At 39.0% G+C, this 23,343-nt stretch overlaps 1 protein-coding gene across 1 annotated transcript in view; it reads right to left on the reverse strand.

The window, feature by feature from the left end:
• Nucleotides 1–546: 546 nt before the first annotated feature.
• The window catches only part of LOC103354709 (adenylate cyclase type 1-like), a 60,729-nt gene continuing 37,932 nt past the window's right edge, over nucleotides 547–23,343 (reverse strand). Inside the window, exons 9-20 of the mRNA XM_008278175.1 lie at nucleotides 18,966–19,160; nucleotides 17,070–17,167; nucleotides 16,833–16,917; nucleotides 13,393–13,482; nucleotides 10,883–11,151; nucleotides 9,995–10,121; nucleotides 9,000–9,116; nucleotides 5,368–5,514; nucleotides 4,790–4,888; nucleotides 4,181–4,295; nucleotides 1,884–2,008; nucleotides 547–989 (exon numbers count right to left, since the gene is read on the reverse strand). Of these exons, the coding sequence (XP_008276397.1) occupies nucleotides 657–989; nucleotides 1,884–2,008; nucleotides 4,181–4,295; nucleotides 4,790–4,888; nucleotides 5,368–5,514; nucleotides 9,000–9,116; nucleotides 9,995–10,121; nucleotides 10,883–11,151; nucleotides 13,393–13,482; nucleotides 16,833–16,917; nucleotides 17,070–17,167; nucleotides 18,966–19,160 (1,800 nt within the window). The 3' untranslated portion in view covers nucleotides 547–656. The remainder of the gene's footprint in view (nucleotides 990–1,883; nucleotides 2,009–4,180; nucleotides 4,296–4,789; nucleotides 4,889–5,367; nucleotides 5,515–8,999; nucleotides 9,117–9,994; nucleotides 10,122–10,882; nucleotides 11,152–13,392; nucleotides 13,483–16,832; nucleotides 16,918–17,069; nucleotides 17,168–18,965; nucleotides 19,161–23,343) is intronic.

Here is a 23,343-nt window from a genome sequence, read left to right on the forward strand (position 1 = left end):
CTTCATCCACTTTAAAAACACACCTCTTGGACAACAATGCCCCTGTATTTAATTCATCTGAATTGGTGTCCAATAAATCAATGAAGTAGCTAAAAGGCAACAACAAAAAATGGCAAAAAACTCATTGTGAGGACTGGTCGCTAAGGCAACAGCACTGATTTGGTTTTATACTGAGAGAAAAAGGGTCAGCTAAAGTTGTGAAAGGAATTTCTGGATGTGGCTGTTGTGAGAGGCTACACTATCAATTGTGCATTGCGATGTGTTTTTATTTCGATTTAGTTTATTGTAGTTGTTGGTACAGTTTTGGCAGTCGACTCTGAAATCCTGGAGACATCCTTGGCCTTTGATTGATGACAGAGCAACGTGGCAAAAGCATCCTGTATCCTGTTCATGACACCCTGCGGTGTGAAACAACAGACAGGGCTTGAGTGTGGAGGGAGAATCTGATCAAGGCCGCCACAGACTCGAGCCTAAAGCCGAGTCAAGACGATTAGTGTCTCAAGCTCCCTGCGTTCCACAGACAGTAGAAGAAGAGTGGAGAACGTTTCCTCTTTAACAAGCTTTCTCTGCTACAGCTTTCTTACTGCCATTTGTGCTATTTACCCACCTCCACTCTTGTTTTTTGTTTTCGATGGTCACCATGGAGACAGTGTCCATCACACCGTGGCTGTGGACACAGACGGCAGGTACCTGGTGGTGCTGGTGGAGGTGGTTGGTTTAGCCATGCTCGGGCTTGGCGTTCTGATGGTGGCGTATGTGGTCACAGTCGGGGCAGGGCTCAGCCTGGTGCACACGCTGCCATGGGTGAACGCACTCGACCGGCGCTCAGCGCTCCCAGGCTGCTGCTGCTGGGTTTGAGACGCCAGGCTGGCCTGTCTTCGCCCCTCCAGGAAGTACGTAAGCATCTGACCTTTGCCCTTTACGCTGACCTGGCCGCGGCACACAAAGTTGTAGTACTGGGTGATGAGGCGATAGACGTCTTCTGTCACCTGGAGGACAAACACAGACGGTTGAGAAAAACATCACGGTGCACATAGAGTCTGAGGAAAGACTGATAAAGATTGATAACACTTAGAAATGCATTCAGGTCCCTTTAACACTGACATAAAGCATGGAGCTGCCATTTTTTCTGATCACTTTGTGAAACTTGTGTGTTTTGTACAAAGGACAGTGGATAATTGAAGTTTCTATTGCTTTCATCGACAAGAAAAATCTTTGAGAGATGTGTGTGTATTGAACAGTGTCAGCTTCACATGGTGGCCGGTCAAATCGCAGTGTGAGGACAGAAGTCAGACAGGCAGGCAGACTCATGCAAAATCAACATGCATCAACCCGTAGTTGGTAGTCCTGGAACTTTTCTGACACACCTCGTATGTCCAGCTTTCAAGGCTGAAAACTGGTGCACTGGCAAAACACTCCAGGTCAAGCCTGCACTGTAGGATTTTGTTCAGGAGCACAGACAAAAACACACAAATAGATAGTGTTTGGATAACAAGGTGTACCAAACAGTTCAGTACAAATACACTGACTCATACACCCCTTGTGTACGCGGTACATGTGTGTGAACCTGTACAGGCCTTTAAAAAAAACATACAACTCAGACACAAAATACATTCAGAACACAAAATTCAACAATAAAATCACAAAACATGCACAATTCTCAAACAATACAACAAACAAACAAAAAACAACCACAAAAATGAAAAGATCATTTGTAACGACATCACAGATTTTTTGTTTCTCTCCGTCCATTGATCAAATTCCTAAAAATGTATCTCTGTGTACAATGGCACAGAAAGCTTCTTTTACCTATATCTATAAATATCACAAAATAAGAAGAGCGGGATCTGGAGGAGATGTACACATAGACTGAAGAACTGTACCTGAATCTTTCCTTGTACTCCAGTACTGTCCATCCTGCTGGCTACATTCACTGTGTTCCCCCAGATGTCATACTGAGGCCTCCTGGCTCCAATCACTCCTGCCACCACTGGGCCCACATTGATACCTGTGTGTGAACATTCCACAGAGCCCACAATGTCTGGGTCATCATACTGCATAAGCAAAGCTTATTATTTCAGTTTTTACTGAGTTTTACTGGAAAATATCCAGATTTAAAAAAAAAATAAAAAAAAAAATATATATATATATTTTATTTTTTTACATCATCTAGATGCACACCTGCTTATGAATTACATATGCAACGTGTATGACAGTGCTTGCCCAGGGGTTTTCTCTTACTGTGTCATTTTAACAGGTCAAAAGTTGATACTTTTTGTTTTCCAGTCATGTCCCAGTGTGTCAAGGACAGCTCATATGTACACGTTTCCAGTCGCAGAACGGGAAAGAACGGTTCAAGCTAACTGCTGATCATAATAGCAGTCTTTCTTTAAGTAAGGTAAAAAGACATTGTGGTTATGCAGAGTCTTGCACGTCCAGTTTTAAAATCCAGTTTTTACTTATTTAACCAAATCAGCATGTTCATTTCCTGATTCTTTTGGTATTATTAATTAAAACCTGTAAATAATGTGAAGGTTACTGCAGACTGTAGAGCTGGTGTTCATTTAAAGCCTTTAATTAAGTTAGTCCTCAGTTACAGCTCCATAGACAAACCTCCTCATTGTTGGGCAAAACCTGATTAAAAAAACAAAAAACAAATAACACCAAGGCGAGAACCAGTATCTGTACTTACATAATTTAAAAGAGGTTAATATACAATCATGTAACACATAAGCAAAGCTGTTAAGCTCTGTGAGGTGATTTCATCATGACAATTTAAAAATATGTTGATTGTGTTTATTTTCTGTCCTGACAAAGCAATTGCAGCACAGAATATGTATGCAGTTTATCACCAATACACAAAACTAGACTTAAGTCAGATTTGGATAGGATTTATTTCTCCCTCAGAGGGAAGGTGATTTTGATATTCTCTGCTCTGTTCGGTGATTTTCCTGTTTCATATGTGGACAATTCTTCCACCTTTCTACCAATATTTGCAGGTGAAATTACCTTGTGTTGTTTGGCAACAGGTAATTGTCTCTTCTCCCTTTTCTTTAATAAACAGCAGAGTGAGCATGATGTAGTGTTTCGTCACATTTTACTGTCCTCTTGATTCAAAACTGGTCCACAGAAAGAATGTGTTAATGTGAGAATGTAAAAAAAAAAACAACAAAAAAAAAACAAATGATGCAGGAAGACTGTTGTTGACTGCTGTGTTGTTTTCACCAAGCCGACATGTTAACACCAACATACAGGCTTATCTGTGGAAGCACTGCTACACCATGTCAATGCACTGAGTCCATCACTAAGCACCTCCTGCAATGCCACATAAGTTTAAATCCTATCCAGAGTGACGAGTTAAATAACAAGGAACCACAGGGAGTATTTTATTCCCCACATCATAGAATAGAATAGAATAGAATAGAATAGAATAGAATAGAACTTTATTGATCCCTTTGGTGGAAACGTCAGGGAAATTGCGGATTTAACATCAGTTAAACATCGTTAATTTAACATTAACATTTAACTCATTAACATCATGTTAATGAGTCTTCAGTATCATGCTCAGAATATTTGAAAGTATTGTATTTAAGATGGCAAAATAAAAAGTAATGTTCGTCTTTATGACACTATGAAATGAAATGAAAAATACTTTATTTATCCCAGAAGGGAAATTCAATTATATGATATATCATAGAAGACACTTCTATGTAAGTTGAAGGTATTGCCTCAACTTTGCAGCTAGCTCGGGACAATCTCAGTGATGGACAGAAATGTGGCACAGCTGCTCACTTTGTTTGTTTTTTTTTACTTTCTGGAAAGTCAGTGATGCACAAAAGTTGCGTTTCTGGAAAGTGGGTTCAGGAAAGCACAAAAACACACTGTTTTTACACATGGAGCCCCACAGTGTGCAGACAGGATGGCATTGTGTACACCAGGTTACACTGGGATTAAACAAGGGCTCCTGTTGCAGGCTCCCCACAGGATACCCAACACAATGGAACCCAGAACTTCAGGTCTCGCTGTGACGAGCTTCCTGGAGGGAACGCTCATTCTGTGATGCATTTCCTTCCAAACTTACCGGTACCAAGCGTCCATGGTGTCTAGTGCAATAGGTCAGGAGCTATGACATCAGTGTGTAAATAGGCCAGTGAGTGTGTATGTGTGTCTCCTAACTCACCTACTCTCAGAACAAAGTCATTGTAGGACTGGTAGTTGATGGCATCAAGGACATCAAACATCTCGATGGCAAAATCTGACACTGTGCATAAATGTGAGGTGATGGACTTCTTCGCCTGAGAAAAACACACAAGTGTGAAGAACAGACACATTAATGCAGAAATGTGCCTGCTTATACCTGAGCTGAGAAGTGACGCTGGCCTCCATTTCCCTGCACGATCACACACATGAATATCTACAAGAGCCACAAAGGTGTGCATCAGGGTTTTCCCCAAAGTCAAACCACCACTGTCACTCAGTGTTAAGTTTGTGTAAAGTTCTGCAAAAGTTGCAGAAAGGGCCCTTTTGTCTGTCAGCTTTGCAGGGTTTAAAGAAACTTTATGAATGCAGAATATGCTGACGCCACAGAGGCTGGTAATCCCTCACAGAGGATTTTAGCGAGTGAAACGTGACAGTGTTCTAAATATCAACACCCAGGAAATACTTACTTGGAAACACTAGGCCTCTCAAAAATGTCGTGCACATTCTGAACAGTCTCAAAACCTGCTAATACGCTGCAAACACACACAGAAACTCATGCGGGATCTAAATATAGCTACTGCATGTTTACCTTGGAAGCAGTTGTAGGAACCAGCCCTACTGCAGCCATGTATGTACTGCCTATGGTTTTGATTTTCTCGATATCCCTGTAGCACTCTTTATCCATCAGCTGGGAGAAAATGGGATAAAAACAGGAGGAAAACATTACTGCTATTACAAATTTCAAATCAAATTGGACTAAATTGTCAGTTCAAGTTTATATATATTATAGGTTGTGCTGGTGAACAAATCCAAATGCAATTTAATGGACTATTTTAGCATGTTTGAGTAAATTAATGCTTTATGTTGCTGATTATAGATCCAAGCAGGCCAAACGTCATCTGTAAGTGATTTCTTATTTTGAAGAACTTTCCCAACCGCAACCATTGCTTATTATATTGCATCAATAAACAGTATTTTTTAACCCTCAGTCACGGCCACAATGTCATCTTTGAAAATGACATGGAGGTCATATTGCACTGAAGCCTCCCTCCTTATAAAGGCAGAGCAAGCAGACATGAAATCTGCATTAAAAAAACAAACAAACAAAAAAAGATAGAAAAACTGCTTATTTGTGGATGGACGAATGGAACAAATCATGTTGCTCACCTCATCAAAGTCGGCGATGATCTCATTGAGCAGCCTCAGACACTCGACTCCCATGTTGTTCCCATCCAGCTCAATGTAGAAGTCGTTGAAGTTGGCGATGGAGGCGAACAGCACTCCAACCTGAGCATAGGACTGGTAGTACAGGTCCTGGAGAGTATAGTTCAATCAGAATCAAACTGATTATAATGGTGACCAGAGATTCAAAAAACAAAAACAATGCTGCTGTGGACAGGAGCCATTAACCCTTTAAACCCTAAAAACTGCTGGCAGGTTAAAAGGCATGTTGTCTTTACAAAAACACGTTGCCAGAATTACACCATTTTCTTACAACAAGAAACTGCATGAACACAAAGACTCATTGGATTTTGAACTACCCACTCTGTAACGCCCTATTCTGTTGGAGAACTTAACCAAAATAAAGCATAAAATCTGTCATTTTATTACATTTTATCGTACACATCTTTTTTTTTTTTTTTGCATTGATTTTAGAAGCAGTTTTCCTATTAGACTTGATGTGCTTCCATTAGTTTTGTTGAAGTGCACTTACAAAACTAGTCTTGTGCACACTAGACACAAATCCCTTAGTCATACATTGTAAAATCAAGCTCTGTGAAGGAAATCCACTGTTTTTCACCATAATTCAAAAAACCACTTGCACATGATGATGCTCCTTGTGAATTTATGGACATTTTCATACTCCCGTGCAGAAATAGACTGCATATGGGGTGTACAGTAGTTACAGACGTTATTGAACATGAACACCACATGAATCGTTGCTGAGAACTTTGCTGTCAAACTTTTCTAACAAACAGAAGTTTCATCATCAATAAATATCAAAAATATTTATAATAAAAATTACGGATTGGAGAGTCCTTGGATGTGTTTTTGTTCCAATGTGACTAGTAGACATCTCTGTGACAAACCTCTTAAAACCACCACAACAAATAAATAAAACTATCTGCATGGTTAGATATCAGCCCTTAATGTCAATTGGTTAAACAAACCTTTCCAAAAAAAATGTGCAAATGATGCATGTTGTATAAATCAGGGACATTTTGCAAAGGGGACAAAATTGCAACAACAAACAGCTCAGAAATAAGAAAGGAAGCAAAATAGTTAAGCAGCTGCTCATTTAAAGATTCATGTCTCCATGTATCATGTATCCTCCACAAATCATAGTTACATAAGGACAACAGGTCTGCCGGTAAAAACTGTAGTTTCAGATACAATTAAAGGATTTTCAGCCATTATACTGGAGCAGTCAAACATTAAATTCCAGGCAGCAAAGTCCTGCTGCATTGTGTTATGAATACAGTGCATGGGTGAACTTTAGCCCAGAGGAAAGAGAGGAAGCCTTTCTATACACTGTAGCACCGAGGGGTCAGCAATGTGCTGGAAACATACTTCCTGACTTCCTGCCCCCACTGCTTACTAGTCTCAGCCTCAGATGATCCCTGCACCGTCTGCTGCACAGCCCCGCTAATTGTGGAAGGATAAACTAGTGTTGCTTTATCTTTTTAACATTCTTAACAAATTCCAGTCCTGACATACAACTCAACAGCAGTTCAAAAAGTAGTTGATCAATTGTTGGACTTCTGCATCTGTATGAGAAATTCCTTCATAACTGTCACACTGCAACCCAGAGCTGCTGTAATATACTAGACAGCTAACACCAAAGCTGTGTGCTGACTGTAGTTGCTCTGCTCTATTTGAAATGAAGTATGCACTTTATATATACATTGCAAAGGTAAGATATATTTGAATATCCATACAATATCAGAGACCAAATTAGAGCAATAAAGGAAATGATAGGTGAGTTTACTAAAAATTAAAAATTAAATCTAAACATTGAGATTTACTACAATTACATTACATATTTTATTGGTTTGAGCCCTCCAACTTCATATGTAACATCTGAATACTTTCGTTTTTACATAGCAAATTTGAATACCAATATCACACCTATAAATAGGTCCATACTTTTAATACAGTATGTTAATATGTCAGTATGCAAAAACAATGTGAACACAGCTTTACTGTTTATAAACCGAGCTTGTCCTCATGAAGGGTTATCCAGTCCCTGATTTACAGGCCAAAGGATGTATGTTTTCATCCCTTCCTGAGTAGAGGGAAAGGGAGCCGAGGAGGGCAGGAACAGAGATCAGTGGAGGGGATGTTCATCAGTCAGTGGACTCACAGGGGCTGTCAGCTCACACTTCCACTTTAACACCACAATACAGAGTCAGTGCCATTTTCCTAAACAGCTGGGGTAATTTCCCAACACTTGCAGGGGCATTGAGGCGGTTTCTCTGGAAGATGTATGTGTGTCAAAGCAGAGCCTGTAACTCACGAAAATCTGAAAACTGTCCTCTTACTACTGTTGAGCCTGACCTTCCGACCTGACTCAAAAGAAGATGGTCAGATTAGACTATTTTTCCCTGCATGGATTTGGTGATTTATAGGTCATAACACATGCTGAAGTGACAGACTTTTGGTTTTGTGGGTGTATGTGTGTAACCAGTGGTAAGGAGACTGATACGGTGGGCTGCATTAAAAATAACGGTGTGCATGAGTTGTAATAGTCATCTTAGCTACTAATATCATGCATTTCAGGATGTTTACAGGATGTAATAACAGAGTTGGAGACGCTATCATAAGCACTAAAAAAAATCTGTATCACTGGCTCACAAACTTTATCAGGTATATTTTTAGACTATATGTGGTAGGGTTTAATACTGCACAGAGACATTAATGCAAATATATTTTACGATTACTGTGCTTTTAGTTAGTTTTATAAAATCTTTTCTATGATATTTGATAATAGGTGTAAATTAATCTGCATTCCTCTTAGTTTTAGTTTATTATATATATGACTTTTATCAGTCGGTCTAAATGGAAGAACCTCCACCAACATTGCATCATTAACTATTATCAGCAGTTTACTGCAGTAACAGTAGAGAGCAAAAACAACATACACCTGCTGAACCAAAATTTAGATGTTCTCTAGGTTTTTATGGTGGCTTTAACCCTCTAAACCCCAACCAGTCTCAGCTTTCCTTGCCATTATCCCATTTTTCACAATATAAAGTGCTCTATTTAAAAAGAAAAAACATACACACACACACACACACACACACACCTGCAGCAAGCAGACACTGAATTACTGTTTAAACCATTTTGGTAGCTCAAAGATTCAGATTTCACAAAGATATATATATAACTATTTAAAAGAAAAATATAATTTTCAGATCCTTCCCCATTTTTTTTCTTTGTATTGTATTGTATAGTTTTACTTTGCCAGACATTGAAAATATTTAGATCTGAAAGAATAATTCTCTATATGGGAAAACTCGTAAGTCATACATATAAGGCCGAAGTGATAAACACATTTGATTTGAGAAGTCACAACTATAAAAAAATGTACTTATATCTCAAAATATGTCTAAAAAAGTCACTTCTTTCAGGCCAGTTTGAACCCTAAAGTTCTGACACCTTTTGGCCTGTATGCCAATAAAGCAGCACCTCCTGGGTGTTTCAGGAAGCACCCAGTCTTTTCTGGTTTCACAGACGTTAACACTTTTTAGACAGATGATCCCTGTTGGACGAGCCTGGACATGTCTGTGGATGCTCACCATGTTCCTGGGGTTTGACATGAGAAAATGTTGAGCCACATGAGCCGGCAGCAGGTTGAACAGGATCCTCTTGTTGTCCAGCTTCACCTTCTCCATGTCGTCTCTCTCTTCCTCCGCCTAGACACCACCAGCAGTCACACAAAGAGGAGGAGAAGTGGGTCTTTAGCAGGGTGATACATGTGTACATTTAAAGTGAAACTGATGGGCTGTTGTCAAAATACTTCAAATCTTTACTGTAGTTTAGAGCGTACAGGGACATGTAATTGCTTGCCCTTATCACTAGAGGGAGATAATGATTTGCAAACAAGAAAAACTTTCACTGTCATTCTTAAAATAGAAACATGCAGGCTTTCAAGATCCACTGAGACTACACAAGACTATTCATGTAAACTGCAGCAAAACATGTACATTTTATCTATCCATTTTTGCCTAAATTTTACCTCAATAAATAATACAAATTAAAATTTTAAATAAAATGTTGCAAAGAATTCTACAGTCTGTCAAGTGTTAAATATTTAAGATTATTTTCCCCTTGTGCTCACAAAGGAATAAACTCTTTGTTTCATCAATAATAATCCACACTTATAAAGAAAAAAAAAAGAAGCAAGAAATGCTGAATAGTCAAAGTGTCAGTAGACTATATCATGTAATTTAACCACTAGAGCCACTAATTTATTTTTGGCTTATGCTGTACACAAATGAGGCCGCTTACTGCAGCAGAATTAATTTTTAAAAAATACACTTGAAACCTGTTCATCTTAATTGGAAAGTCCACATTATACAAGCATAAAATAACATTAATTTGGCAGACATTTTAATTAAAAGTACTTTATCCTGAAGACACACACAATGGAAGCAAATGTGTTTCCATACATTGCTTAAGGACATCAAATTACCATCCACACGATCAGTGGCCAAACTGCTACTGACACACTCGATTACTAACAAGTGCTTCCCACAGTAGCAGTATCAGGTTGTTTAATGTAAAAACACACCTGAGTTGCCCAGAGATAGTCGAGCCGTAGCTTGAGGTCCAGTTGTCTCGAATGAAGAGCCAGAGCTCCACAAAACAGCACGACTGCCAATACAGGATCATAACCTTTAGTATGGAGAAAGCCAACCCTGAAGGACACAGACACAAAAGCAAGACGGAGTTTAACAATGTTGTCACGAAGACAAGGAATTACATGATTAATAAGCAAGTAATGAAACTAAATTGCATACTTGATGAAGAGGTGGTATTTAGGTCCTTTTATTAAGTAAAAGTACTAATATCACATTGCAAGAATACTCTATCACAAGTAACCATCCTGCTTTTAAAATGTTACTTAGTGAATGTTAGTAAGTATAATCAGGCAAATGTATTTCAATTATAAAAGTATCTCATTGCAGAAAAATGAACCAAGTCCCTGACTCCTATTACACTTCATTTCATTAGGTTAATATTACTAATGCACTGATGTAAAAGCAGCAGTTTACTGTTGTAACTGGTTGAAGTAATGGTACATTTTAATCTATTTTGTCCTGGGCTGCATGTTCTTAAAAATGAATCAATCTGCTGATTATTTTCCAAAGTAATCTACTGACTGTTTGGCTTGTAAAAATTAGACAATAATGGAAAATACCATCACTGTTGCACAGAGCCCACAGTTCCGTTGTGTTATGAAAAATAAATATAGTCTTTTAACTTAGAGCTACGTATGATTATTGTTTGCAAAATGTTTATTTTGTAAAGTAACCATGTCAAGTAAGTGTAGTGTAGTACAAAATATATTTTCCTCTGATAAGAAGGAGAATAAAGTGGCATCAAATACATACATACGAATGCTTGACTACAAACACATCTTTTCTATATATAATCTACACATTATATACAGTCTCACCCCACAGCTTGGCGGTAGCCGCTGGTTTCCATGACAACAGTGTAGGTGACAGAGAGAAGGAGGAGCATGAGGATCTTGGGGAGCGAGGAGACACGGAGGTAGGGCACCATGGTGAGGGTGCCGGCCACGCAGGACAGCAGGGCATACGCCATGTTGGGACAAGCCCTGTCCACTGCAGTGCTGTTGGCAGGTTCAGGAGACTCTGCAGGGACGTCATCTGCAGAGCGGTTAGAGTTTGTCCCAACTCTCCCCCAAGGAACACAACCCACCTGGAAGAACATGAATCAGGTTATACTGATGAGATTCTCCATCAGGTGTATCTGTAGCACAGGGGGTACTGGCTGCTGTTACTGCTAAGATTAGCTCAAACACTTTGAATAAACTATGGCAGCTCTAAGGAGTCATGTGGTAGACTTTATACTGTGTTTGAGCACTGTCAGCGGAAAGCATATGCAAATCAAAGCACCTTGAAGGTCCGGTAGTGACTACTTCAACTCTTAATGATGGATTATAAAGATGTAGATGAAGGAGAATCTGCTCACAAGTCTCTTCTTAAAAGCAGGCTTTTGTTTTCTTAGCATCATGAGAATAACAACAAGCATAGCACCACAAACTACAATTCACATGTCCCAAATGTTGTGTCCATGTGAACAGTTGGTGGCAAGGGCAGCAATGTGCATGCTTGGCAGTAGGGTTTATACACAAAGATATAACATACTGCACGTGTCCTCCCACCAGTCTCCAAGTAGACTGGAAAGTCTACTTGGAAACAGCAACTTCTACTTGTGTCCGCAGCTGTCTGTGTGTGTGTCTGCAAATCAAGGATTAAGTTTTGTCTTATACCTTCTGCCTAACTTCTCCTTGACATCCATCCATCCATTATCTATTCACCGCTTAATCCTCACTAGGGTCGCGGGGGGGGCTGGAGCCTATCCGAGCTGACTGAGGGTGAAGGCAGGGGACACCCTGGACAGGTCACCAGTCTATCACAGGGCTACACTTAGAGACAGACAACCAAGCACACTCACATTCACACCTACAGACAATTTGGAATCACCAATTAACCTCAACATGTTTTTGGACCTTGTGGGAGGAAGCCAGAGAACCTGGAGAGAACCTACGCTGCACGGGGAGAACATGCAAACTCCACGCAGAAAGATCCCGGTGCCCCCACCGGGACGCAACCTTCTTGCTGCGAGGCAACAGTGCTACCAACTGCACCACCTTACAAGCCCTCCTTGACATCCACAGCCCAAAATTTGGGCAACAATGCTGCAAGGACAATCGTGATAATAGTCAGTAGTAACATGCATGCATGAAATAAGTAAATACGACCTACTGTGCCGATATGGAACTGAGACCTCCTAGCAAACAAATAGGATAATAGCAACAACTACACGTCTGAGGCTGTTGGGAATATCATGAGATTTCCTGGTAGTTAATCAAATAAAAATGAAGCCTTATGACGCCACTAGATAGAACATTCACCAATGAGATCACTTATGGTATAATAATTTATTTTTTGTACTGCTTTGATGGCAACAATTATTAGTTTGTCAATAAACCATCCTGCTGCACAGGTATGTTGACACTGTCAGTATATGAGCCATGAGCATGGGACAGCTCACAGAGCCACTGGACTTCTACTTCAACATATTTTATTAGAAACAGAATGCTTGTATTAACCTGTTAACCAATGATGAACAACATCAAAGGCTGTAGACAACAGGACCGCCTCTTCATTCCATCCCTGCTGCAACACCTGGGCTGCATTTTACTTTACACACACCCACACATAGACACACTTGAGGCTGACCAACTTCTGGGGCCGATGCTAACACCAACCAATTTACGTTTAAAGTATTTTCATGGGCATTTTACACTTGAACAATTACTATTTAAGTCTTCTGAGAATCCACAGCACCACCTGCTCAGCTGTGATGCGTTTCTTTGCCAACTCGTGTTCAGCAGAGATTTATAAACAGTGTAGTCTTCTAGATGAGAAATGGAATTATAACACTACTTTTCTCTAATTCAATACTCTCTCTCTATTAGTTCTCTGTCTTTGCACTGTTTTTTCAATTTGCACATTTTGTACAGTTGTTTTATTTATTTTATTTTATTCACTTATTTTTAATTTTAATTTTTAAATAGTATTTAACTTTGGCTCTTTTTCTGTTGGGACTGGTGTTTTTCTCTTGCTGCTGTACCACAGTAATTTCCCAGACTGTAAGTATTTTTCTGTTCTATTCTATTCTATTCTATTCTATTCTATTCTATTCTATTCTATTCTATTCTATTCTATTCTATTTTATTCTTTACTTAGCATTGATGGGCAATAAATACATTATTTTCCTAACACTGAACTTCCACATTCAGCTGTTGTATATTTTTATTTGTTTAGACCCTGTAACGCATTTTTAGTCGGTAAGGTAAGAAATTGTCCTCGGCAAATAAGCTTGAACCTTTTTATATTATATGCAATACTGTATGTTATATTACACACTTACCACACAGGCCTGGGTGACAGAGTAGGTGAGCAGAACGAGAAAGACACACAGCACTGTTCTGATCTGGATGGTGAGGCAGGATGGTTGGCACTAAAACCAAAGAAGAGAGAAGGGTAGGTTGGACAGAACGAGTCAGCAAATGAAGCACCTGTTTATCTACTTTAATAGCATTTTGGACACATCATTAGCCAGGAGTGGAGAGAAAATGAATACATTTTGTGGTGTGGATCATTATGGTCAGGTCTATTAGAAGAGACGATGACAGCTCAATGAGGCACAACACCACAGTGTCAAACAGAGGTTATGCGTGTGATGTCACTGTATGCATAAACCACCATATCACTACCACTCAAATGTTGAGCATACAACAGTCAGGATTTGCAGTTTTGTTTTCAAAGACAAAAAAAAATCCCATCATAAGAAGTTGCAAAATTGGCAAAACAAAATCTGTTCAGAATAACAATTTTTCAGAGTCTGTTAAAGAAGGCAAGCACAAAGTGATATTCTCTAAGAAAATGTGTAACAGCGACTCTTGCTAAAAACGTGGTCATACTTTTTGAAGTGACTGTTAAACTGAAAGTTAAACGCAAGGTGACAAAAATGCAAAATCACCACAACAAATCATGAAATCACCTTCAAAAGATGCAGAGCACCCGAAAACATAACAAACAACCATAAATGGACTCAAAACAATCCAAAAGAAATGTGAAATGACCACAAAGAGATCCATTCTAAACTCAGTTTAAAAGAAATGTAAAGTGACCACAAAAGGATTCAAAAAGGTTCTAAAGAGTTATGGAACGACTGCAGAAAGTCAAAACAATTTCAAAGAGTTGTGAGATGTCTAAGGAGAGACTCAACATAACAAGAGAGACGCAACAAAGAGAATCAAAAAGATTATAAATGATGCTCTTGCTTTCACTTTGGATTCTTCTAAGAGGTTGTTGAGGGCCTTTGACACCATCGTGCTTTCAGTAAATGAATGAACACTTGTAGGTGCTAATCAGAGTGAGTACTGAGGTCTGTACTATGAAGCAGGATTTGGGGCTTGTGAGGTGACTTTGAGTTTAAGTCTGGGCTTTCAGGACCATGATGTGCTTCACTTCATACTGGGTTACATCAAAATGATAACTTATCCGTAACCTGCTCCTGAGTAATTTCAACTTGGACAATAGCATCACCATTCCTGGAAGAGCTCAGTGTGCAGATAGTGACAGGAGTTTCTCAGAGCTGCAAGCAAATTTCAAAGCCATTTTACTATTCTACATGTCTTTGTAGTGTGATATAATCCTAATACAGAGACTGATTAAAACACTGAAGACTAATAGCCTGTGTGTTGACCTCATAAGATTTGCAGTAAGTCCACTTATCAGTTTGAGTGCTGTTTTTACTTTTTTTTTCTTTACTTGCTACTTAAACTGTTTAAAATTGCCAGGAATGCAGCTGAAAGAATGAGGCTAAACTTGCCTTATACACCATAAGAATGAGATTGAATATGGGATTACTGAATTCATCCTCTACACTTCACCATGAAAAAGTTGTATTTTTAGTACTTGGATATATATTTGATTGTCTTTTTTCTTGAGTAGCATATGGGGAGTTTATCTGTTCTCACAAAATCTTGCAATGCATGATGATAACTACACTCAGTCTTAAATCCCGACTAAGTAACCCACATATAAGCAACTTAAACACAAAGGGACAGTTATATTGATAAGCCTATTAACTACACATTTACAGTCTGCAGTTTTGTTTTTTTATAGCTTTAATTCCTGACTTTGGCTACAGTAGTGGTGTTGCTTTTAGCCTGTATTATATTTTAAAACTTATATTGGTTTTCATGAGATTGCACATCTGGTGAAAACTCCACCCTTTTTTGTGTGGCTTATTGAGTTTATCACCAGCTTCATAGGACTGTTTAGTTTAAGCTTGTTAAGCTTGTGGATGTTGTATTGGTTCCATGACAGCTCCCATTAATGACAACATACATTCTAGTTATGATATGTAAAATGTGCTTTGCCATGTTGATGGTATTGTTTTGATGGACTGTCAGTTTTGTTAATCCTGTTTTTGTCCTGTTTATTTTCATTGAAGGTAATAATATTACTCCATTTTTGGGGGGGATTTGGCTACCTTCTACTTGATTTTTTTTGCCTTCTTGTTTACTTTTTCCACTATGAATTGGGATTTTTTTTTCCATGCTCAATGTATCTTCTAATAACAAAAGCACCTGATAATTGTTTTGTTGGGCCATTTATTGCCTTTATGTTGTAGCACAGGTGAAAGAGATGCAACACAAGTCCCTGGCTCAAACCTGTGACACCACAGTTCAGAGTTGGTATCTTAAAACTGGGGTAGGCAGTATTTTTTGGCGTCATTGGGAGTTTGTAACGCAAATGGTCTCAGACAAAACGTGATCGCTGCACCTTCTCTTGGCTCAGTTTTCAGGCTTTACAAAATCCAGATTGGATGAGATAGCTAGAAATAGACACAACCCACTGATGGTTCAATTGGTTAGATGGAGCATTTTCATTTAGGATTCAAATCTGATGTGAAGCCACAAATGACTTGCAGCTTGACTGTTGGCTTGAAAGCACGTACTCGTGTTGGAAGGTGTTTACAACAGAGAAGACAAAAGGAAGGACTGCATTTTCAAAACTTGTTTCTTTGCCCTTTCTAGAGTTCTGCTTTTAAAGTTCCTCTCTGGCCAGCAATTCTGCTGAAACACTGTACTACTACTCCACACTACACAATGACAATCTGTAACATTGGCACATTGGAGTAATTCAGCACACTCAAACCACAAACTTCAGATTCAGATAAAAAAATCAAGATCTAGAAAGCCGCGAACAGCAAGCTGACAGCACTGGTTCCTTCTGTTTGTTATATTTGAGACCGTGTAAATTTGAATTTGTGTTCTTGAGGCTGTCATCAGCACACTGCAAGTGGAAACGCTCAGGTGCTGCCTGTGTATTTCACTCATGATGTGTTTTCAAGCATATAAAAACATCACACCGACATGTTAACAAGGTAAAAAAAAAAACAAACTTGATTTTCAATGGAGAGGGTTCTGATGATTTTGATCAAGGTGACAAACACTACTTCAGGCTCTTAAATGTAAGGATGTGGTGCTTTTTTCTATTTAACATCAAGGTAGATTTAATATTTCTGAGTTTTTGAGCACTGGTTTGACAAAACAAGGGATTTAAAGACAGAGATTTAAAGACAAAAAAATTCCAAGTGTCCTTGACATTTTATTGGCTAAAAATCAATAACCTCGCTGAGTTTGTTGGGGTATTCACATTTCAACATCTACAGACCACTGACTGTCCAGTAACTTCTTGAGATCTTGGTTGCTTGTTACAGTCTTTACTTTTTACAGCTGTACCCATTCATACGGTACAAAAAAGGAATAAGCAGGGCTGGACTGGGAGTCTTACCTGAACACTGGTGAGATGCAGGTACATAACACAGGCCACATGGAAACAAACACACAGCACCAGCAGCAGCAGCACCAGCATCCCCCTGAGAGACAAGGAGACGCCACAGTGAGCAGGGCTTTCCCAGTTTTCCACTGATGACAGCTGCCTCACTAAACCCCAGCAACATTGATCCAATAACGCTACACAAATGGACAAATCGTATGTGTGTGTGTGCATATCTGAGTGTGTACATACTGCGGGATCATTAGAAGATAGATAAGGCCAAATAGAGCAGCGAGGATCAGTGACAGAACCACTGCGCTGATGAAATGGTCGTCATATACCTGGTGATACTGAGAGAGGGAGAGTGTCATTATAGGAAACATCCATCCATCCATCCATCCATCCATCCATCCATCCATCCATCCATCCATCCATCCATTCGTCCGTCCGTTCATTCAGATGTTTAACTGGGTCTATACTGTAGATCTATTCAGTGCTGATCAGAGATCCTTTTTAATGAGGAATCCTAACCGCTATTTTCAAACAGACATGGACATGCTGCTCAAGGCTATCACAAAAAATGTGGATTAGTGTGTTAAGGTGACAGTCGCATAGTTGTTCATGGTTTTATCTCTTTTGTGACTACAGACTTCTGCAGTAGCTCCTGAGCAGTGTACTATGAGAGCGGTATGCTGAGCCGAAAGTCAGAGTTTTAAAAGTCACAGAGGTAGTTCCCTTTTAACCTGACTGGATCACCACAGTTGCACAACCCTCTCCTGAGTAGGTTCTGCTCAGACTTTCACATTTAAATTGAGTGTGCATTGAGTGCAGCACCTTAATTCTGAGATAAGAGGACACCTTCTATCTGTAATCCTGTTGCTTGTTTCGATTAGTATGGGTATTTGGTATTGGTAAAAATGTAACTGATTTCCATGTATCCTTCATTATGGGACAATGTCAGATACACTTCTAGAGCATCGTGTTTAAATGTAGGAAGAGCTCTAATGTGCAGGTATTAAGAATGTAATTTATAAACTCCAGATATGTGAATTTCAAGTTCTATATGTGCAGTTGTTTTTTTGTTCATTCATATCTTCCAAACTCCATTTCTATTTTTATTACAACTGAGTGCATCAAATGTACAATAAAAGCTATTTAATAAATACTGCACTTTCTTTTTTTTCCCCACTTCCTTTACTATCAAAGCAACTGGGGAAAGACAGGTTTGCCCTGATTATAATATTCCAATGAAATATTTATTTAATAAGGGAATGAAAGAGCTTTTTTTGGACCAGAATACGTGTTTTAAATCTCCACCTTCCCCCTTTTGCCAAGCCTCTTCGCTCCTGAAGAAGCTGGATAAAATGCTCCATATGTTTCTGCCAATAAAACGTCTCTTATCTTTTGCAGAAATAAAGAATAACTTCAAGAGATCTGATGTTCAGTTGGATCTAAATTTGTAGTACAGTGATGTATTCTGAACTCTGCCAGCATTCTCTGAGAGAAAACATTTCTGCTGTTGTGTGGGAGTAAACAAACTTATTACACTAATTTGGGTCTTCGTTTTTTTTTTTTTCTCTGCTAGTGGCATTTTCCTGAAGGACCAGACATCTAAAATATGTTCAAAACAAGACACAATTAACTAGCTTTTACTCTATACATGGTTTTAATTCTTCACCGACCAGTTTGAATGTTGAGGTCGCAGACACACACACATGTACACACATAAACCCATCCTCGCTCTGTGTCTCCTTCATTGCTCTGCCCACGCACACATAGGAGAAAGATATCACGTGTGCCGCTCAGACGTTCCCAAATCATTATCTGCACCCCCTCCTGAGAGGGTGGGTGGATTCCTTACATACACACACACACGCACACACACACACACACACCACACACACACACACACACACACACACACACACACACATCATAGACAACAGGCGTGGGAGAGAGAGGCAGAAAGGGGAGAAAGAGAATTAGAGACTGTGTAGGGTGTGTATGTGTGAGAATAAGGCAGGGGGGTGCAGTCACGAAGCATGTTACCTTCTGTGTAATGAGAAAAGTATACATTTGTTACATTTGTATGCTTTTGTAAGTAGACATCTGAGTTGCTGGCTCCTCTGCAGATGTGTGTGCCCTCACCCTGCGCTCCCTGTCTCTGCTCCTGTAGAACAAGGTGATGAAGTTGAGGTCTGATGTCTCGGACTCGGTCTGCCGCGCTTCAATGAGCCGCCCAATATAGCGGTTGACTCGTGTTCCTGGCGAGTGCTGCACGGCGGTGGCTGAGAAGGACGTCCGACTCCTCAGCTTCTCCGACGCAGTCCGCAGGGCTCGCCGCTGTCAGACAGCAAAACACGATCAGTCTCTGTGGTAAAGCTGACTGGTTCTCAGCTGATGGTGAGGCATACAAATGCAGAGTTTTGTGAGCTCAGCACTCAGGAGAGTTTGTTACAACTGAACACATATCAGTGGAAAGAAGACACAAAGTCTGCAGCCGTGCAGGCCTGACTATATGAGGATGTGATGCTCATTACACACCATTAAACTACAGTGTCCCCCATCCTACCAACTGTGAGGTGAAAAAAATGTAAAGTTCAGCTGAGTCAGGGAAGGAAACTATTTTTGAGTTTTAAACATTCACTTAATCTAAAGTTTTGAGGCAAACTATGGCACCACAACCATTTTGGCACAAATCTCTAAAGTTTTCATCATTTGTAAAACCAACATTTAAGGAAATTTAACTTTTCTTTTTTATGATTTATGGTATTATAACACAATAAAAAAAATAAAATAAAATAAAAAAAAACACCCAGAATCTGTTGGGCTTCAGAGGGTTAAGCATGATTTGCTAGCACACAAGGTGGAATATATAATAATAATATAATACATATCGTTTTTATATGTATGAACAGATTTTTAGCAACAGCTTTTTGCACAATTTGTAGCTGAGAAATACATGTCTGGGAGACTACAAAGAAATGAATTGCTTGTTTGGAAGATATTAATGCAGAGACATCTTGAAAGCTGTAAAGGCAACGAGTCAAAATCAATATCCCATATCAGTCGTAGTTTTCTTATTTTAAGAGTCAGACTAGTTTATTGATGAAAGAAAAGGTAAAAAGGAAACTATGTTTTGGTTGTTGCTGTTTGTTTATTATTTTGTTGGAATAACTAAGTGATAGTTTATTCTGACATCAGATATGTGGCAGCTCTATCAAACAAGAAATAAAAATGTGAGAGAAAATAAAACTCAATAATGCAAAAAAAAAAAAAAAGTAGTCATCTTGAAATACGGCTGAACGATTTGTTGAAAATGTCATTTCAATTTTACTGACACATACTGTGACTACTATTTGATTTGCATTATAATTTTTTAATGTCACGCTTCAATCCAATATTCACCGTGTAATAGATTTAAAACAAGATGGAGCATTACAACATGAGCTCTGACTGTCACACAAGGAGGACGATATAATTTTGTAAAACCATTATCATCACAGTTTAAACCCAAGTCAGGCGTGCTGCTTAATTTTAATCCTAAACTCATGGTTGGACTTGCAGTTTTGCTGGCTGCTTTCTTGTTTGGCTGCCTGATTTTTGTTTGCAGTTCTGACACAAACTTCATTTCAGGGATACATACCACAACAATCAAAATGCTAACAAAAAAATACACTAAAAAACAGATTTGTAAAGGTGCTACAGAATCTATTGAAATGGATTTTAGATCCACCAGTGTGGGTACATGCCATGCCTGTGAGTATTTTTGGTGGGACAGTAACGACCAAGTTCAAGGGGGAGCTTGTCACGAGAACTGCCAGCATTCCCACTACATTCACCCAGCTTCCCACCAAGATGGACACTTTGAAGTGTCAAGGGGGAATCTTGAAACAGTGAGAGTAAAACAGCATACATGATTATATGTGGTGCACATAAGGAGCAGAGGTCATAGACTGCCTTGACACTGCTGCGAGATCTGCACAAGCACCCGCAATGTTTCAAAATAAACATGTGAAAACCCATCAGTTCTCAGCTAACCAACAGACATCAAAAGAGGGGTCATGAGACTGTAAAAGTACCTGAGGTTATAACAGAAAGGCTCACTGTACCAGAGGTCACTGATGTGGTCTTTTAAAGATGAGTGAAGGCTAGTTTACAAATTGTCTTTTTTGGCTTTGGGCCTTTTCTAAATTTTACTTAATGTTACAATTGAAAGTTAATAGTTATAATTAGTTAAAAGGATGTTTTTTTTTTTCTGATGTAGCAGTGAGGACATTGTGTTGATGGTTGTAATTGTCGTAAATTGTTTTGTAATAAACCCCACAGTTCCACAATGTTCTTGCCATTTTCAGTCTAAATATGTTTTCCCTTTAATCATTATAGCTGTTTTGTTTTCATGTCTTCAATGAACTAGGACAGGATGTTATGTGACAGGGGATGTTTTGCGGTGTAAAACCTAAAAAAAAAAACACACTCCCTCCCTGCTCTGTAAAACAAGAATTAACTGTCCATTTTAACTGTTCACACATTCTAAATAGACTTGTGCTTCAAAATTCAATCTAGACACTTGATATGAGGAGGTCAAAGTTGACCCACACCATACTGTGAACATGTAAAACAGGAACAGTGTGGCTGAGAAACATGCAGAAAATGTTGTGAAGTAACCAAGATTATAATTGATTTTGCATTATAGATGCAATTCATGTTTTTCTTTCTGAAGCCTGAGTCTTACAACAGTGATAACCTAAACTTGTGAAACATTAATGGACTCACAGTACATTAAGGTTTGTTTACAGCTTAAAATCATGAACTTGTTGCTGTTGTTTTGTATTCCAAAGTTGGCTGGACATGTCTCTCTCGCTGTGCTGCTTGAGAATCATTGGTGTCATTTTATTGTATTTTATTTCTTTTATAAAGAGATTCTTAAACAAATGGCCATTGGGTCTTTCAAAGAAGCTTCTTTCAGTCATATTCTTACTTCACAACATACATATGCTGTCTATCCCTAGAGCAAGAAGAATTTTTTTTTTCCTTCAATCACTGGAATTTGGAATTCCAAATTGAATTCAAGACAGCTTTAAATCTTCCTTTACCTATTTGTATTATCTCATTTTAGATTTCGTAATTTGGATTTCCATAATCATTTTTATCCCAACCTTCACATAATGTCACCTGATGTTCAGCCTAATTTTGTTTGTGTGCCTGGTTCAGTGTTGTCCTTTCTAAAACTTGTAATGGCCAGCTCTCCCTTGAGGCCAATGTACTTTTCACATCCACGAGTATGCAAGGTTCCACTAGGGTCATGTACGAGAGTCTGCGACAGTCTGCAGGACCCCTCTGTGGACGTAGGTGTGCAGTCCATAATGTGTGTCCCTGCAGAGACTATCCTGCAAGAACAGTAGTAGACACCTATCTATGGCACAAGAATGGAGTCTCCAAGTGGAATAGAGGGTAGTATAACAACAACAACAACTCTAATGGGATTGATTCATCACATTGTTGTGTGTGAATTTGTGTTTTCACAGTTTTTTTGAGTTTTTGTAAGTTTTGCAGGTGTATCACAGGGAGATCCTTTCCATGAAACCTCCCTGCAACAGCAGAGCAGCATATTTGAAGCACTGACAACACTTTAAATAATATCAACAATCACTTGTGTGTAATCATATATATTTTTAAATGACATGGTATTCAAGAGGAACATGGTAAATAGCATCTATAATGTAAGCTATCATATTGTTTATGCTTTATGTATAGCATACATACAGTATACAGTGCTGTATTTTTGCATATTTCTCACACTTAAATGTTCCAGATTATCAAGGACTCACATCTTCCAAGAAGTTCTTTTGACTCATCAGTTGGCAGGAAGTTATCCCAAAAGTCTTGGGGCTCATCTGGATATTTTTTGCAAATGCCAGATGAGCCTGTATGTTGTTTTTAGTCAGTAGTTTGTTCCTTACAACTCTCTGATAAATGCCATTTTCGCCTGGTGTCTTCCTTATTGTAGAACCGTCTACACTGATCTTAACTGAGGCAAGGGAGGCCTGCAGTTCTTTGATGTTCATCTGGGTTTTTTTGTGACCTCCAGGATGAGATGTTGATGCGCTCTTGAAGAAATGTTGGTGAACTGGCCACTTCTGGGAAGGTTCACCATTGTTCCATGTTTTTCCATTTGTGGATAATGTCTCTCACTGTGGTTCTCTGGAGTCCCAGAGCCTTAGCAATGGCTTTTTAATCTTTTCCAGATTGAATGACTTTGTTTCGCATCTGTTCTTGAATCTCGTTGGAATGTGGCATCATGTGCTGCTCTTTGAGACCCTTTAGCCTACTTCGCAATGCCAGACAGGTTCTATTTAAGTGACATTCAGATTCAACAAGCCTGGCAGTAATCATACGTGAGTGTGGCTGGTGAAATTGAACCCAATTGCCAAATGATAGGATCATTTAGTAGATTGGTAGCAAAGAGGGTAATTACTTTTTCACATAGAGCAATGTGGGGCTGGACAGCATATTTCCTTCAATA

Source organism: Stegastes partitus, unplaced genomic scaffold (assembly GCF_000690725.1).
Source record: "Stegastes partitus isolate 25-593 unplaced genomic scaffold, Stegastes_partitus-1.0.2 Scaffold118, whole genome shotgun sequence".
NCBI lineage: Eukaryota > Metazoa > Chordata > Actinopteri > Pomacentridae > Stegastes > Stegastes partitus.